The sequence below is a fragment of the Hoplias malabaricus genome, chromosome 17, assembly GCF_029633855.1.
Source record: "Hoplias malabaricus isolate fHopMal1 chromosome 17, fHopMal1.hap1, whole genome shotgun sequence".
Lineage (NCBI taxonomy): Eukaryota > Metazoa > Chordata > Actinopteri > Characiformes > Erythrinidae > Hoplias > Hoplias malabaricus.
This window is the reverse complement of record NC_089816.1, coordinates 34781676-34801358: the sequence shown is the minus strand read 5'-3', so window position 1 is coordinate 34801358 and position 19683 is coordinate 34781676. Positions and strand designations below refer to the sequence as shown.

The window sequence follows — 19683 nt, the reverse complement described above, 5'->3', positions numbered from 1 at the left end:
ATTAACTTTCACAATGCACTGAACCGTTCTGAATCATAATAAGCATAACCTGAATGAAATCAAATCACCGCGAGGTCTGAGATGGAGTCCCCTATTACTCTACGTGAGAACCCCATTGTATTCTGAAGGGAGAATGGAGCCGTATTGACAGCAGCTCTAATCTGGGGTTGATGCCACTAAGCAGATTTATAACCAGCGTAAAGAGTTGATTTAACCATGAGTCACAGTAGTTTCCGGAGTTAGCTCCTCCGTGCAGGTGTAGCGATTCCTCTAACTCCCTAACAGTGATGACCTAGCAGCGTTAATCAGCTTAGGGATCCTGCACATTTACGCAGACGAGATTTCTGCCAGTCTGTAGTGCACAGGCTGGTTCTGTGATTCAGAACATTAGCTTGTTTATATTAGTTTCACTGCAACGCGCTTGTTTTTAGCCTCATGCTAAGTTGTTAGCCCAAGTAAAAGGGGCCAATCTCTAGGCTGCATTGTACAGTTCAGTGTTTTCACGCTCTAATGACCTTGACACAGTGCATTATCTAATTATGAAGCCTTTAATGAGCTGAATCTGGTGCGTAGGAACAGAGGAAGCATGACACGGCTAAGTACTGGAGCTTTCTAGGACTATGGTCAGAGAAGATTTAAATTAATTCACCCCTTAAATGAGCACTGAGGATAAAAAGAACTGAATGTACTTCACTTAAAAATGTGTACATCCTTTCTACATTAATCAAATACATTTTATCAACAGAGTTATTGTTTGTTTTGACACTTTTAGCAGTCACTAAGTTGAATGTGTTATTCATGTGGAAGTATTATTAGGGTCACAAAGCAAGTGCATCATTGTTGTCCTGTGGTGTGTTCTCTCTGTGTCTGCGTGGGTTTCCTCTGGGTGACTGTCTGTGAGGAGTGTGGTGTGTTCTCTCTGTGTCTGTGTGGGTTTCCTCCGAGTGACTGTCTGTGAGGAGTGTGGTGTGTTCTCTCTGTGTCTGCGTGGGTTTCCTCCGGGTGACTGTCTGTGAGGAGTGTGGTGTGTTCTCTCTGTGTCTGTGTGGGTTTCCTCTGGGTGACTGTCTGTGAGGAGTGTGGTGTGTTCTCTCTGTGTCTGCATGGGTTTCCTCCAGGTGACTGTCTGTGAGGAGTGTGGTGTGTTCTCTCTGTGTCTGCATGGGTTTCCTCCGGGTGACTGTCTGTGAGGAGTGTGGTGTGTTCTCTCTGTGTCTGTGTGGGTTTCCTCCAGGTGACTGTCTGTGAGGAGTGTGGTGTGTTCTCTCTGTGTCTGCGTGGGTTTCCTCCGGGTGACTGTCTGTGAGGAGTGTGGTGTGTTCTCTCTGTGTCTGCGTGGGTTTCCCTCCGGGTGACTGTCTGTGAGGAGAGTGGTGTGTTCTCTCTGTGTCTGCGTGGGTTTCCTCCGGGTGACTGTCTGTGAGGAGTGTGGTGTGTTCTCTCTGTATCTGTATGGGTTTCCTCTGGGTGACTGTCTGTGAGGAGTGTGGTGTGTTCTCTCTGTGTCTGCGTGGGTTTCCTCCGGGTGACTGTCTGTGAGGAGTGTGGTGTGTTCTCTCTGTGTCTGCATGGGTTTCCTCCGGGTGACTGTCTGTGAGGAGTGTGGTGTGTTCTTTCTGTGTCTGCATGGGTTTCCTCCAGGTGACTGTCTGTGAGGAGTGTGGTGTGTTCTCTCTGTGTCTGCGTGGGTTTCCTCCGGGTGACTGTCTGTGAGGAGTGTGGTGTGTTCTCTCTGTGTCTGCGTGGGTTTCCTCCGGGTGACTGTCTGTGAGGAGTGTGGTGTGTTCTCTCTGTGTCTGTGTGGAGTAGTGTGTTGTGTTATGTCTGTGAGGAGTGTGGTGTGTTCTCTCTGTGTCTGCGTGGGTTTCCTCCAGGTGACTGTCTGTGAGGAGTGTGGTGTGTTCTCTCTGTGTCTGCATGGGTTTCCTCCGGGTGACTGTCTGTGAGGAGTGTGGTGTGTTCTCTCTGTGTCTGCATGGGTTTCCTCCAGGTGACTGTCTGTGAGGAGTGTGGTGTGTTCTCTCTGTGTCTGCATGGGTTTCCCTCCGGGTGACTGTCTGTGAGGAGTGTGGTGTGTTCTCTCTGTGTCTGCATGGGTTTCCTCCGGGTGACTGTCTGTGAGGAGTGTGGTGTGTTCTCTCTGTGTCTGTGTGGGTTTCCTCCAGGTGACTGTCTGTGAGGAGTGTGGTGTGTTCTCTCTGTGTCTGCATGGGTTTCCTCCGGGTGACTGTCTGTGAGGAGTGTGGTGTGTTCTCTCTGTGTCTGCGGGGGTTTCCTCCGGGTGACTGTCTGTGAGGAGTGTGGTGTGTTCTCTCTGTGTCTGCGTGGGTTTCCTCCGGGTGACTGTCTGTGAGGAGTGTGGTGTGTTCTCTCTGTGTCTGTATGGGTTTCCTCTGGGTGACTGTCTGTGAGGAGTGTGGTGTGTTCTCTCTGTGTCTGCGTGGGTTTCCTCCGGGTGACTGTCTGTGAGGAGTGTGGTGTGTTCTCTCTGTGTCTGTGTGGGTTTCCTCCGCGTGACTGTCTGTGAGGAGTGTGGTGTGTTCTCTCTGTGTCTGTGTGAGTTTCCTCCGGGTGACTGTCTGTGAGGAGTGTGGTGTGTTCTCCCTGTGTCTGTATGGGTTTCCTCTGGGTGACTGTCTGTGAGGAGTGTGGTGTGTTCTCTCTGTGTCTGCGTGGGTTTCCTCCAGGGACTGTCTGTGAGGAGTGTGGTGTGTTCTCCCTGTGTCTGTATGGGTTTCCTCTGGGTGACTGTCTGTGAGGAGTGTGGTGTGTTCTCTCTGTGTCTGCGTGGGTTTCCTCCAGTGACTGTCTGTGAGGAGGTGGTGTGTTCTCTCTGTGTCTGCATGGGTTTCCTCCGGGTGACTGTCTGTGAGGAGTGTGGTGTGTTCTTTCTGTGTCTGCATTGGGTTTCCTCCAGGTGACTGTCTGTGAGGAGTGTGGTGTGTTCTCTCTGTGTCTGCGTGGGTTTCCTCCAGGTGACTGTCTGTGAGAGTGTGGTGTGTTCTCTCTGTGTCTGCATGGGTTTCCTCCGGGTGACTGTCTGTGAGGAGTGTGGTGTGTTCTCTCTGTGTCTGCATGGGTTTCCTCCGGGTGACTGTCTGTGAGGAGTGTGGCGTGCCATTTAAAGCATTTGTCACATCCTGAGGAACATCTGGGGCAGTATCTAGAAACGTCTCTCAGTGTTATCACTTTAGTCTCTCTTCCTGTTCCTCGAATCACTGATTCTTTCTGTACTGAGAAAACTGAATCAGTGGCTCCTCCCCCCTCTCCCTCCTCGCACTGTTCCTTGAAACTCTTATGTCTTCTTCTCTCTTGTCTGGACCAATGTTTCTAGAAAGTTCTCTTGGTTCGTCGCCAGCCTCTTCACTTCAGACTCCTGCTTATTTTTCCTCCTCTCTTCCTCAGGCACCTGCGCTCTGTCTGTTTTTTTGGATGATATTTAATCTGATAGAGGTGTGTGGTGTTCTTCCCACATACAATATTCATGCCTCGTTGTAAAAGGCCATTTTTCCTCGTCTGACATCAGGTTGAATAGAAGGCTACTGTGGACACAGGGTTTAAAACTCCAGCAGCACTGCTGTGTCTGATCCACTCTACACCAGCACAACACACACTAACACACCACCACCACGTCAGTGTCACTGCAGCGCTGAGAATGATCCACCACCACATCACACCTGCTCTGTGGGGGTCCTGAGCGCTGAGGAACAGGGGGAAAGGGGGTAACTAAGTATGCAGAGCAACAAGTGGACTACAGTTTGTAGTTGTAGAATGAGAAAGTGCTCCTGTGTGGTCAGTGGAGCTGTGAGAATGGACAGTGAATGTAGACACAAGGTGTAAAATAGTGTGGTTGCAGTAAGCCTGAGTGATTTAAATGAAACGAAGCCTGAGCAGATTCTCACTAAAGGAGTACTTTACCCACAATGCTCCACTGAATGTAGGCTAATGGGAGCGCTTAGCCTGATCTTCTTACATAACGCCGAACTGAACCCAGCTAGCCGTAATTGATTATTAGCAACATCAGCATTTCCGTGGCATTCTTAAGGCCTTCAGAGGAAAGGGTCCCAGAACGGTTTATCCACAACCACTCTGTCTGCTCCTTCATTCACAGTGGGCTCTGGATATAGACGAGCCAATCAGCATCAACCTCCTCCTTTTACACCTCTCTCTCTCTCTCTCTCTCTCTCTCTCTCTCTCTCTCTTCCTCCCTCCCTCTCCCCCCCCTCTCTCTCTCTCTCTCTCTCTCTCTCTCCCCCTCTCTAACTCTCTCTCCCTCTCTCTCTTCCTCCCTCTGTCTCTCTCTCTCTTTCCCCTCTCTATCTCTCTCCCTCTTCCTCCCTCCTCTCTCTCTCGCCTTCTCTATCTCCTTCTCTCTCTCTCTCTCTCTCTCTCTCTCTCTTCCTCCTCCCTCTCTCTCTCCCCTCTCTATCTCTCCCTCTCTCTCTCTCTCTCTCTCTCTCTCTCTCTATCTCTCTCTCCCTCTCTCTCTTCCTCCCTCCCTCCCTCTCTCTATCTCTCTCTCCCCCTCTATCTCTCTCTCTCTCTCTCTCTCTCTCTCTCTCTCTATCTCTCTCCCTCTCTCTCTTCCTCCCTCCCTCTCTCTCTCTCTCTCCCCCTCTCTATCTCTCCCTCTCTCTCTCTCTCTCTATCTATCTATCTCTCTCCCTTCCTCTCTCTCTCTCTCTCTCTCTCTCTATCTCTCTCCCTCTCTCTCTTCCTCCCTCCTCCCTCTCTCTCTCTCTCTCCCCCTCTCTATCTCTCTCTCTCTCTCTCTCTCTCTCTCTCTCTCTATCTCTCTCCCTCTCTCTCTTCCTCCCTCCCTCTCTCTCTCTCTCTCCCCCTCTCTATCTCTCCCTCTCTCTCTCTCTCTCTCTCTCTCTCTCTATCTATCTATCTCTCTCCCTCCCTCCCTCCTCTCTCTCTCTCTCTCTCTCTCTCTCTCTCTCTCTCTCTCTCTATCTATCTATCTCTCTCCCTCCCTCCCTCCCTCCCTCTCTCTCTCTCTCTCTCTCTCTCTCTCTCTCTCTCTGTGGCTGTTTGGTGATGCACACTTTAGTGATCACTTACGCACTGAACACACTCTGAAGCAAGCAATAAAAAGCACCCAGATAGCAGTGAAACTTTGGACCCAGTGTGGCCCGTCTGCAGCTCTCCTGTGCCCACATTTGGTGCTGACTCAGGGGAGTTGGCTGCCTCGACTCGGCCACAGCTGCACCTCATATGAGCCAGACGTCAGGTGTGTGGTGGAACAAATCTAGGCCTCAACACGAGCTGTAAACCAACTCAAGCCGGCTCATGACGTCTGGCCCGGGTCTGTCCCACACCACACAGGCCAGGCTTGGCCCAACTGGGTCCGCTTTCTTGACTTGATCATTCTTGGGAATCGTTTGATATGTATTGTTGAGTTGAACGTACATTCCATTTGAACAGATGAGTCCAGGACCGTGTGCAATGGTGAGTGTAGTAGAGAGTGTAGCGTGTGGGACACTGACCTGTGTGCGCTCCAGTGCTCAGAGCAGGCCATTGGTTTCGGTGGCGGCCGGGCAGCACTAAGCTGGAATGATTGCACTGCTCAGTGTATAATGAGGTCAATGGGATTTGAGGGGTGAGTGATGATCCAAATATAGCACATGCATACCTATGCACGTTCACACACACACACACACACACACACACACACAGAGCCACCAGTGGCCAGGTGTGAGTGTTTACGCTCATACACATGCTTACAAACATATGCTCTGCTGACATTTATAGTGCAATAATGCTGTGATGGATTGGAGGGAGATGGATCACTGTTAGAGGAAGACCGGCGGAGACACACACACACACACACACACACACACACACACAGAGAGAGAGAGAGAGAGATTTGGCTTAATTCCTGTTCAGCCTCCCTGCTCTCTCTTTTCGGCAGGTCGCCAGCACTGTTGGCATAATGCGGAAATCTCCCTCTCTGTCTCTTTCCTTCTCTCTCTCTCTCTCTCTCTCTCTCTCTCTCTCTCTCTCTCTCTCTCACTCACACATGTTTCTTCTATATGCAGCTCTACTTTCCACCAGCCTGTTTATTCAAACTGATGTGAAAGGATGCTAAACAATTAGCCCCATCAGTCAAACACAACGCTAACATAAGCCCAGCCTTTTAAACACGGCCTTGCTATTCAGTTACATAAGAGTAGTACTTGAGGTAGATTATAGGTAGGCACACACACACACACACACACACACACACAGTTATACAGCACACACAATGACAAACATACTGCCCCCGGGTCATAATACCTGTAATCTGTAATATCCTCTGTATACAACGGTCACCCATTGTCCATTTGTCAGCTCCACACACGAAAACACAACACTCTCGTCCACCCGTCGCTCTGCATACTTTGAAAAGCCCCCTTTCACCCTGTTCTTCAATGCTCAGGACCACCTAAAGAGCAGGTATGATTCAGGTGGTGTTATGTTAGTGTGTGTTGTGCTGGTGTAGAGTGGATCAGACACAGCAGTGCTGCTGGAGTTTTTAAACCCTGTGTCCACTCTCTGTCCACTCTGTGAGACACTCCTCCCTCGTTGGTCCACCTTGTAGATGTAGAGTCAGAGACAGTAGCTCATCTGTCGCTGCACAGTGTGTGTCGCTCGTCCTCTAGTCCAGTTCTAGTCTAGAACAGGGTGAAAGTGGGCCAACACAGTACAGAGAGCAACAGTGAGATCCGGGCTGTGATTGGAGGGTGCTCTGGAGCAGCTGCACATGAGCCTGCGTTCACTATGATCAGTGCCAAGCAGCATCAGTCCCTTATTAATACCCGACCACGCTGAATGCCATTAAATTCTCACAGCAATGTTGTAAAAAAATCTAATCATAATGCTTCACAAAAGAGCACTGAACTACTGCTGCAGCAAAGTGGGGCAAACTACGTCTTAACACTCTCTCAGATCAAAGGCTGGGTGATGATGGTGCTGTTGTTGTTATGTGGTGTCTGAGAATTCAGGAAGTCATTAAAACATACAGGAAAACATAAACACACAGATACAGACACATAGGACCTGGACTGTGGAGCTCACGGCCATAGCCTCGCACACGATGCCGTTATTGATCGCGCCACTGCTGCCAAACTTCAATACGGGCTTCAGCCAGCAGGCCGACACACCAGGGGTCCCGAAGAGGGGTGGGCTGGGCTTCTACACTCAGCCCGATGTTACATAGTGCGGTTTCTGCAGTGCTGAGCCCAGAGTAGCAAAGGCAGAGGCTCTATTTTCCCTGTCACAGCTCAGAGGAACCTCACAATGTTTTAGATTTTAAAGAGTTTGGGAACGTATCACATTTTGGATTTGATTTCCTGAATTCTGTGACCCCGCTTTGGTCCAAACCCCACGAGCCCCACAGCAGTGTTCTCCCCCTGTGTAAACAGCCCCTGTTCAGAACGCCCGCTTTCAGCACCTGTTCCTTTAAATGATAATGAGCCGCTCGCTGTTCACCCCGACCCCGAGCGCACAGCAGTGAGGAGCGAGGAGCAGAAGCTCTGGTTTTTAGCCGTTTTCACTCTGTTCTCTTTCTTCTTCGTCTGAGTTTAACCTCGTCTTTGTGTGGGTCCTTGTCGGTTAAAATGCTGCCTAATTAGAGCTCCTTTTGAAGGCATTGACTCATGAGGCAGCTGCCTTCAAAATGGAATTGTGATATTGTTCCCTGTGAAATGTAATGTTTTAATGTTTATGTTGTCCACCCCAGTGACCCAGCACTGACCCCGCCAGCCCTCACCTGGACAGAGCGATCTCCGACTTCTGCTTGGCGATGTATGCTGCCTTTTCGGCCCCGTCCACCGCTCTGTCCACCTTCTCCCGGATCTTGCTGGCACGCAGGGGGATGAGGTTCTTGCGTTTGCCGCTGACCAGGACGTTCTGCTTGTACTTGCCCTCTTCCTTAGTGCCGTCGGGGAACGTCGTGCAGCCGTAGCCGTGGCGTTTATTCCCCATCCACTCGCCCTGTGAAAGAGGCGGGCGATAAGAGGTCAGGTCATTTTCAAATCACTGTACAATCTCAGTATTGACAACACACACAAACTAGTGACTTGGGACTTGAATAGACACGTCTGTAGCAGTTGGGGGTTAGGTTCCTGGCTCAATGGAGGACACTAAAGCTGTGGATGTTGAGGGAGGAGAAAGTGCTGCTCCTTCACTCCCATTTTTCTGCCAGTCCTGGGAATACTTTATAGTCCCCTTCTCTAACCTTTAACTGCTCTATGTCCAAGGCCAATGAGACAACTCTGGGTAGTGGGACGATGTCCTGTATCACCCACCTCTACACTTTAACACACGAGTCCTTCCACTCGTACCTGGTAGCAGAGGCCATCCGAGCGCCTGCTGACCCCGCAGCCGGTCCGTTTATCGTTCTTCCACTCCCCGGCGTAGCTCTCGGTGGCCGTGGCGTCCACGTCCTCCTCCCCGCCGGCAGTTCGCTTTCCCCCTCTCCGAGACTGATGGTGGAGTTGATGTCCGAGGCGGCGGAGCTGACCGTGCTCATACCGGCTTCACTGCGGAACGAGCTCTGCTTGCTGCGCTGACTGGCCAGCGAGCTCTTGGACTCTGACTTGCGCAGTTTCAGGCCGCTGAGCAGCGAGCGTCGAAAGAGGCCTTTGTTCTTTTTCCCTTTCAACAGCTCGGCCTCGCTGTGTGCCGTGAGAACGAAGCCCCCACGCGAGGCCGCGGGACTGACCGCCAGGCCACACGCTGCTGCACTCGTCCCTGCGCCCGCACGCTCCCCCGCCAGCAGCGCCGTGCCGTTACTGTGCTCGGAGCGCAGAGAGTTTATAGAGGTGCGCAGCGGTGACCGGATGACGGCCGCCATGCCGTAGGGGACGCTCTGCCGCATGCCATAGCCGTGTCGCATTCCGCCCACCCACTGGCCCTGATACGTACCTGTGGGAGGACAGAGAAAACAATAGTGAGACAATAGTGAACAACAGTACTCACGTAGTGTCCTGTACATGTACTCGTGGTGCTTTTACACCGCTATAATATTATTCTACTCTGGTTCCTGGACCCTGGCTAAAAACCCCGTCTCTAAGGGGAACAGAGGGCTTTGGAACCCACGACAACGTAACGTTAAGCGTTGTTTACTCATGGTGTATCGGCGTGTTGTTGTTGTTTGGGACTGAACACAGCTCCGTCATCAGTTCAGACAGATCAGTAGAGTTTGTTCCTTCCTTGTTGCAGCGTCCAGCTCTCGCTGGATTCTTTCGTCGGCCACCGATCCAAGGAGCGTTTGAACCTCTTCAAAAGACCACGGCGTCATTTTACGAGCTGCCGTCGTGAGTCGGATAAAAACAAACGTGATCTCTGCTGCAGCTGGAGATTTTACAGATGGAGAGTTGGTGCTGGTCGTCTGCGTTGCGTGGCGTAGAGTGACGACTCTCTCTGGACGATCAGCGCTCTGCAAGGTTTACACGCCACGGTTTAGTCCCTACTCGACTCGCTCTGAACCACGAGAGAACAGCCACTAAACAAGAACCCGCTTCCAGAACCAGGACCTGATTCACCTGGTGGAGGAGGGGAAAAGCTGAGCAGAGCAGGGGCTGTCTCAACAGAAATGAAACTTAGAACCGAAAGACTTGACAGTGACTTAATTAATGAGGTCGATCCTCATAAAAATGTCATTTGTTGCAGCGCTCAGCGTGAGTGGACCGAGAGTGGACACAGGGTTTATAAACTCCAGCAGCACTGCTGTGTCTGATCCACTCTACACCAGCACAACACACACTAACACACCACCACCACGTCAGTGTCACTGCAGCGCTGAGAATGATCCACCACCACATCACACCTGCTCTGTGGGGGTCCTGAGGGTCCTGACCAGTGAGTATATAAACACAATATTGTGGCTGTAAATGTTGGCGTAGCATTCGGTCTTGGACTTTCAGACCTGCGACTGGGAGTCTGTGGTGTAGGAGCAGATGGCGGCAGATCTTGATGATTCATGCTTTGTAGAGCACTTTTCTGGACAGAAATGAAGCCAAATGCCTAAACCTTAAATAGACGGTGCCAATGGCCGTATAATTAACAAGTTCCTTTAAGGACGCACAAACGCACAGTGAGACACACACTCAGAGCTCACATGTTCCAGACTGAAAATCAGCTAATTACTAATGTCTGTTTGCCACAAATGCAGTGTATGTTCAGTGAACACAGATAGTAATTTCAACACAAAACGATAAGACAGCAGTCACTGAGCGGTCTGTAAATGCCTCCCCAAGAACAGAACAAATCCATCACATGCTTTTGCAGCGTCATTTCTATTGAATAAAATGACAAAAGAGCAGGAAAGTGATTGTGCGCTGAAACTCTTTGGAACTTATTTGTACTTCTGAAATATTCATTTATTCATTTATTCATTCATTAACTGTAACCCACATCCAGTTCAGGGGGTCCGGAGCTTAGTTGGAATCACAGGGGGCAAGGCGGGGTCACACCCTGGAGGAGGCGCCAGTCCTTCAAAGGGCAACACACACATTCACAAATTCACTCACACACTCACACCTACGGACACTTTTGCATCTCCAATCCACCTACCAACCTGTGTTTTTGGAGCGTGGGAGAAAACTGGAGCACCTGGAGAAAACCCACGCAGACACAGAGAGAACACAACACACTCCTCACAGACAGTCACCCGGAGGAAACCCACGCAGACACAGGGAGAACACACCACACTCCTCACAGACAGTCACCCGGAGGAAACCCATGCAGACACAGAGAGAACACACCACACTCCTCACAGACAGTCAACCGGAGGAAACCCACGCAGACACAGGGAGAACACACCACACTCCTCACAAACAGTCACCCGGAGGAAACCCACGCAGACACAGGGAGAACACACCACACTCCTCACAGACAGTCACCCGGAGGAAACCCATGCAGACACAGAGAGAACACACCACACTCCTCACAGACAGTCACCCGGAGGAAACCCACGCAGACACAGGGAGAACACACCACACTCCTCACAGACAGTCACCCGGAGGAAACCCATGCAGACACAGAGAGAACACACCACACTCCTCACAGACAGTCACCCGGAGGAAACCCACGCAGACACAGGGAGAACACACCACACTCCTCACAGACAGTCACCCGGAGGAAACCCACGCAGACACAGGGAGAACACACCACACTCCTCACAGACAGTCACCCGGAGGAAACCCACACAGACACAGGGAGAACACACCACACTCCTCACAGCATTTCTGTGAAGTAAAGGTAAAGGACTGCACTCCAATCAGAGCCAGACAAGGTTCAGTCTGTACACACCTCACTGGCTAAATGCAATGATTCTCCCTGTACAGACAGTCAGCCACATCACAGTAGCGCTGGGCAACATGAACGCTGGGAGCTCCGTCTCTGCGTCTGAGCCGTGCTCTGTTTGTATTCGGTGTGTGGTTGTGTTCAGTGTGAAACAGACCGGGGATTCACTTTGGTCTGAACTGTTTTTTCTTGATATATTATCGATGTATTAATCGATTGATTACATCGATTAGTTCTGAATGGAGATGTGGACACTGAAGCTTTAAAGGCCCTGTACCTAGGAACGTTCCATTTGTGTCATCTTTCTTGTAACTGACCTTATTGGAAATGTACAAAAACGTAAGACATGGGCCCTTTAAAAACCCACTTAGTGCTCCGCTGCAGCAGGCTCTGTCCCAGCTGGAGAGGCACTGGCCCCTGGCAGAGTCTGGTGTCACCACAACTTTCTCTCTCCTGCTCTAGTCTCGGGAACTTCTCCTCGAGTTTCTCCCTCTGGGGGGTGTTCGGTCTGTGTTTTTAAAAACTGCTTAGTAAACACTCTCCGCCCGGTGCAGTGGCAGCAGCTCAGAGTCTTATTAAGAGCGAGGGAACTTTACTCAGACCTGTGGGCGCTCTGGACTAGTTACAGAGTCCTGCGTCGTTGATTCTCCACGTGACCCTCTCAGCTGAGAACACGCATGTGCGTTTTAAAGGAACAGTAGGTAGTATTTTACCTTAACATTACGACTTCAGAAGTGTTGAGCTGCTCTGAGCTGTGAGAGCGAGAACAGAGCCTGTGCCATTGCTACTCCGGGCTTAGCACTGCAGAAACTGCACTATGTAACTTTTGGAGTAGTGTAGGACCCCCACACACACTCTCTACACCTCCTCCTTTGATTTAAGGACAGTGCTGTAAAAGTCTCACTCTTGTTTAAAAATAAATAAATAAATAAAACTCTCTCTCTCTCTCTCACTTTCTCTTTCTCTCTTTCTCGCTCTCTCTCACTCTCTCTATTTTTCTCTTTCTCTTACTCTCTCTCTCTCTCTCTCTCACTCTCTCTCTTTCACTTTCTCTCTCTCTCTCTCTCTCTCTCTCTCTCTGTCTTCCTCTCTCTCTCTCTGTCTTCCTCTCTCTCTCTCTCTGTCTTCCTCTCTCTCTTTCTCTCTCTCTCTCTGTCTTCCTCTCTCTGTCTTTCTCTCTCTCTCTCTGTCTTCCTCTCTCTCTCTCTCTCTCTCTCTCTCTCTCTCTCTCTTTCTCAATTCAATTCAATTCAATTCAATTCAAGGTGCTTTATTGACATGACAAATTAGTTACATTTGTATTGTCAAAGCCTGGGTTACAATTTAAAATTAAGAAGAACATAAACATTGAATTAAACAATAAAATATTGAATTAAATAAATACAGGGGGTAACTTTTTAGAACTTGGAAACACCCGGCAACATTCACCACAGCGACCGGAACTGGGGGAAAGGTTATATATGGTGTGTGTGTGTGTGTGTGTGTGTGTGTGTGTGTGTTTGAGTGTTTGACAGGGTCACTCACTGTCCCTTTTGCGATGGCAGGCGAGGACGTATCGGGCTGCGAGAGTGCAGCTCTCTCTCTCTCTCTGTCTTTCTCTCTCTCTCTCTCTCTCTCTCTCTCTGTCTTCCTCTCTCTCTCTCTCTGTCTTCCTCTCTCTCTTTCTCTCTCTCTCTCTGTCTTCCTCTCTCTGTCTTTCTCTCTCTCTCTCTCTGTCTTCCTCTCTCTCTCTCTCTCTCTGTCTTCCTCTCTCTCTTTCTCTCTCTCTCTGTCTTTCTCTCTCTCTCTCTGTCTTCCTCTCTCTCTCTCTCTCTGTCTTCCTCTCTCTCTTTCTCTCTCTCTCTGTCTTTCTCTCTCTCTCTCTCTCTCAGGGAGTAGGTCATATTCTTCTCTTTAACAGTCCGTGCTGGGAATCATTAATTTGTACTAAAATTAAATAATTAAAATTAAAATAATATTATACAATGTGTAAACAACAACAACAACAACAACAATAACAATAATTAACAAATAAGTAAATACATAGAAACAGTGTAATAAAATTTGTAGAAAATATATTATTATTTTTTCTACTCTGAAACTCAGCGAAACAGACACAACGAGCGCGGAGAAATAAGAGCACTGAGTAAAAACAGAGAAGAAAGAGAACAGAGCAAAAATGACTGAAAAGTATGAACGTTTTTAGATGTTGTTTGTAGTTGTGTTTAATTTCATTGTAATGTCTCAGTTTAATTTGGAGCTTGTTCTATAAAAGAAATGGATCCAGTAACAGGGCAGTGCTGACCGTGGTGCTGAAACTGGGCCAGTGTCATCTCTCTCTCTCTCTCTCTCTCTCTCTCTCTCTCTCTCGCTCTCTCTCTCTCGTGCTCGTACATTTGTAGAGTCAGAGATCATATAAGAGTGTGCCTGTGGCTTTGCCCACCAGTGTTATGTGTGTAATTTTTCCTGTGTTTTATTGTGTGTGTGTGTGTGAGAGAGAGAGAGAGAGAGAGAGCACCTGTGATGTAATCGCTCTCCCCACATGCTGATGATTCACTTCGAGGACGTGCTGCTATTACAGGAGCCTCACACATAAACAAATCTCTCTCTCTCTCCCTCTCTTCTCCATCTCTATTACACACCTTAACTCTGTCTCTGTTTCCTTCTCTCTCCCTCTCTTTTTTAACTTGGTCTCTGTCACTCTCTTGTGCCTCTTTTATTCTTTCTTCTTCATTTATTCACATTTTCCCGTGTTCTCCTCCTTCTTCTACTTAACTTCCACTTTTTTGTTATTCTCTCTCTCCCCATCTTACTCCCTTAGTTTCTTCAACCTTCTTTCATTTTTAATTCTCTCTCTCTCTCTCTCTCTCTCTCTCTCTCTCTCTCTCTCTCTCTCTCTCTCTCTCTGACTGTATTTCCGGTCCGTTCACTCACCCTCGCTCTGTATTGATCTTTGTGGGCTGCCGGACGCTCCATAGAGCTGTAGAACAGATCACTGGAATCCTCCCCACCCCCACACACGGTTTACACACACACACACACACACACACGAGAGAGAACATCTTCGCTATAACACAGGGAAGATACACTCTCACTCTCACTGTGCTATCCCCATACACACACACACACACACACACACACACACACAGATTATGTCTTTCACTCCACAGCTGTGAGTACAGTCCAGACTATCATCATTATATCGAACTGTCCTTCAGCTGTCACCGTGACAACGTGTGAAGTGCTGAATCAGCCTTTCATCTTCCAGCCTTTTCTCACACACACCTCAGCTATGTTTACATTGATCAGTAGTCAACATTTAACTGTACGTTATACACCATTAAAGTTCAATTCATTACTCACTCCGGAACACAGAGGACTACCATTCACCCACACAATCACCCAGTCACTCACCCATTCACCCAAACAATCACCCAGTCACTCACCCATTCACCCAAACAATCACCCAGTCACTCATACACTCACCCATTCACCCACACAATCACCCAGTCACTCACACACTCACCCATTCACCCACACACTCACTCAGTCACACAAACACACACACACACACACACTCACTCAGTTACACTCTCACACCTGTGGACAGCTTCACACACTCACTCAGTCACTCACACACACATCCATTCACCCACACAATCACTCAGTCACTCACACACACATCCATTCACCCACACACTCACCGAGTCACTCACACACTCACCCAGTCACTCACACACTCACCCATTCACCCACACAATCACCCAGTCACTCACACACTCACCCATTCACCCACACACTCACTCAGTCACACAAACACACACACACACACACACTCACTCAGTTACACTCTCACACCTGTGGACAGCTTCACACACTCACTCAGTCACTCACACACTCACTCAGTCACTCACACACACATCCATTCACCCACACAATCACTCAGTCACTCACACACACATCCATTCACCCACACACTCACCCAGTCACTCACACACTCACCCAGTCACTCACACACTCACCCATTCACCCACACAATCACCCAGTCACTCACACACTCACCCACTCACCCATTCACCCACACAATCACCCAGTCACTCACACACACATCCATTCACCCACACACTCACCCAGTCACTCACACACTCACCCATTCACCCACACAATCACCCAGTCACTCACACACTCACGCATTCACCCACACAATCACCCAGTCACTCACCCATTCACCCAAACAATCACCCAGTCACTCATACACTCACCCATTCACCCACACAATCACCCAGTCACTCACACACTCACCCATTCACCCACACACTCACTCAGTCACACAAACACACACACACACACTCACTCAGTTACACTCTCACACCTGTGGACAGCTTCACACACTCACTCAGTCACTCACACACTCACACAAACATCCATTCACCCACACAATCACTCAGTCACTCACACACACATCCATTCACCCAGTCACTCACACACTCACCCAGTCACTCACACACTCACCCATTCACCCACACAATCACCCAGTCACTCACACACTCACCCATTCACCCACACAATCACCCAGTCACTCACACACTCACCCATTCACCCACACAATCACCCAGTCACTCACACACACATCCATTCACCCACACACTCACCCAGTCACTCACACACTCACCCATTCACCCACACAATCACCCAGTCACTCACACACTCACCCATTCACCCACACAATCACTCAGTCACTCACACACACATCCATTCACCCACACACTAACCCATTCACCCACACACTCACCCATTCACCCACACACTCACCCAGTCACTCACACACTCACCCATTCACCCACACAATCACCCAGTCACTCACACACTCACCCATTCACCCACACAATCACCCAGTCACTCACACACTCACCCATTCACCCACACAAACACCCAGTCACTAACACACTCACCCATTCACCCACACAATCACCCAGTCACTCACACACTCACCCATTCACCCACACACTCACCCAGTCACTCACACACACACACACACAGTCACTCACACACACCCATTTACCCACACACTCACACATTCACACCTGAGTATTCTTTCACACACTCACCCAGTCACTCACACACTCACCTAGTCACTCACACTCACCCTGTCACTCACACACTCACCCAGTCACACGCACACTCACCCCATCACTCGCACACTCACCCAGACATTCACACACTAACCCAGTCACTCACTTACTCACCAATTCACCCACACACTAACCCAGTCACTCACACACACATCCTTTCACCCACGCACTCACCCAGTCACACACACACTCACATATTCACCCACACACTAACCCAGTCACTCACATACACACCCTTTCACCCACACACTCACCCATTCACCCACACACTCACCCAGTCACTCACACATTCACACCTGAGGACTCTTTCACACACTCACGCAGTCACTCACACACTCACCTAGTCACTCACACTCACCCAGACACTCACACACTCACCCAGTCACGCGCACACTCACCCCATTATTGACACACTCACTCAGTCACTCACACATTTACACCTGAGGACTCTTTCACACACTCACCCAGTCACTCATACACTCACCTAGTCACTTAAACTCACCCAGTCACTCACACCTGTGGACAGTTTCACACACTCACCCAGTCACTCACACACTCACCCAGTCACCCACACACTCACCCAGTCACTCACACACTCACCCCATCACTCACACACTCACCCAGACACTCACACACTCACCCAGTCACTCACGCACTCAACAAGTCACTCACACACTCACCCAGTCATGCGCACACTCACCCCATCACTCACACACTCACCCAGTCACGCGCACACTCACCCCATCACTCACACACTCACCCAGTCACTCACACATTCACACCTGAGGACTCTTTCACACACTCACCCAGTCACTCACACACTCACCTAGTCACTCACACTCACCCAGACACTCACACACTCACCCAGTCACGCGCACACTCACCCCATTATTGACACACTCACTTAGTCACTCACACATTTACACCTGAGGACTCTTTCACACACTCACCCAGTCACTCATACACTCACCTAGTCACTTAAACTCACCCAGTCACTCACACCTGTGGACAGTTTCACACACTCACCCAGTCACTCACACACTCACCCAGTCACCCACACACTCACCCAGTCACTCACACACTCACCCCATCACTCACACACTCACCCAGACACTCACACACTCACCCAGTCATGGGCACACTCACCCAGTCACTCACCCAGACACTCACACACTCACCCAGTCGTGCGCACACTCACCCCATCACTCACACACTCACCCAGACACTCACACACTCACCCAGTCACGGGCACACTCACCCAGTCACTCACCCAGACACTCACACACTCACCCAGTCACTCACACACTCACCCAGTCACTCGTACACTCACCCAGTCACACGCACACTCACCCCGTCACTCACACACTCACCCAGACACTCACACACTCACCCAGTCACTCACACACTCACCCAGTCACTTACACACTCACCCAGTCACTCACACACTCACCCAGTCACTCACCCAGACACTCACACACTCACCCAGTCACTCACACACTCACCCAGTCACTCGTACACTCACCCAGTCACACGCACACTCACCCCATCACTCACACAGTCACCCAGACACTCACACACTCACACAGTCACCCAGACACTCACACACTCACCCAGTCACTCACACACTCACCCAGTCACTCACCCAGTCACTCACGCACTCAACAAGTCACTCACACTCACCCAGTCACGCGCACACTCACCCCATCACTCACACACTCACCCAGTCACGCGCACACTCACCCCATCACTCACACAGTCAACCAGTCACGCAACCACTCACCGAGTCACTCACAATTTTAACGCTCTAGAGCAGCTAAACATGAGCTAAACTGTGCAGCATTGGAACTACCATTGAGACCAGCATCAGTACCAGACCTCAATCATATTTATGAAGCACACACACACACACACACACTCACCCAGTCACTCACACACTCACCCCATCACTCACACACTCACCCAGACACTCACACACTCACCCAGTCATGGGCACACTCACCCAGTCACTCACCCAGACACTCACACACTCACCCAGTCGTGCGCACACTCACCCCATCACTCACACACTCACCCAGACACTCACACACTCACCCAGTCACGGGCACACTCACCCAGTCACTCACCCAGACACTCACACACTCACCCAGTCACTCGTACACTCACCCAGTCACACGCACACTCACCCCGTCACTCACACACTCACCCAGACACTCACACACTCACCCAGTCACTCACACACTCACCCAGTCACTTACACACTCACCCAGTCACTCACACACTCACCCAGTCACTCACCCAGACACTCACACACTCACCCAGTCACTCACACACTCACCCAGTCACTCGTACACTCACCCAGTCACACGCACACTCACCCCATCACTCACACAGTCACCCAGACACTCACACACTCACACAGTCACCCAGACACTCACACACTCACCCAGTCACTCACACACTCACCCAGTCACTCACCCAGTCACTCACGCACTCAACAAGTCACTCACACTCACCCAGTCACGCGCACACTCACCCCATCACTCACACACTCACCCAGTCACGCGCACACTCACCCCATCACTCACACAGTCAACCAGTCACGCAACCACTCACCGAGTCACTCACAATTTTAACGCTCTAGAGCAGCTAAACATGAGCTAAACTGTGCAGCATTGGAACTACCATTGAGACCAGCATCAGTACCAGACCTCAATCATATTTATGAAGCACACACACACACACACACACTCACCCAGTCACTCACACACACACAACACCAAACTTTCACTGTGTTGTACACACACTGTTACAGGCCACTGCTTCTCTGGGTAGTTGTTGATGTTGTTATTTGTGTACACAAACATAAAGTGTGTGTGTGTGTGTCTGTGTGTGTGTGTGTGTAATTCCTGGAGGACATGCACAGTTTGTTTCCCTGCACTAACTCACCTGAGTCAACTCAGCAACATCTGGATAATTAGCCAATGGGTAAAGAGGGTGTTTAAGAGCAGGATATAGACGTTTTAGAACTCAGAGTCAACAAACACACACACACACACACACAACACAGCTTCGCACAGCTTTATTTTCATATTCTGACTTTTATTTATTTTTCCCAATCTACTTCAGTGATGTAGCTTTATTTTATTTTTAAAACAAAGAGTCCACTGTGACCCTTAAACTGAATGAAGGGGAAATAACATGAGACTAAAGTGTTCAGATTCACATCATGTCAGAAATGCAGCGTCCTGGTGTCTGAGGGACTCGTGGATGAGAGGAG

General features: G+C 49.8%; 1 protein-coding gene across 1 annotated transcript in view; it reads right to left on the bottom strand.

Moving 5' to 3' along the window:
• The window catches only part of jph3b (junctophilin 3b), a 67177-nt gene that overhangs the window by 25078 nt on the left and 22416 nt on the right, over window positions 1-19683 (bottom strand). The window contains 3 exon segments of the mRNA XM_066649971.1: window positions 7757-7980; window positions 8331-8440; window positions 8443-8913. Coding sequence (XP_066506068.1) covers window positions 7757-7980; window positions 8331-8440; window positions 8443-8913 — 805 coding nt within the window.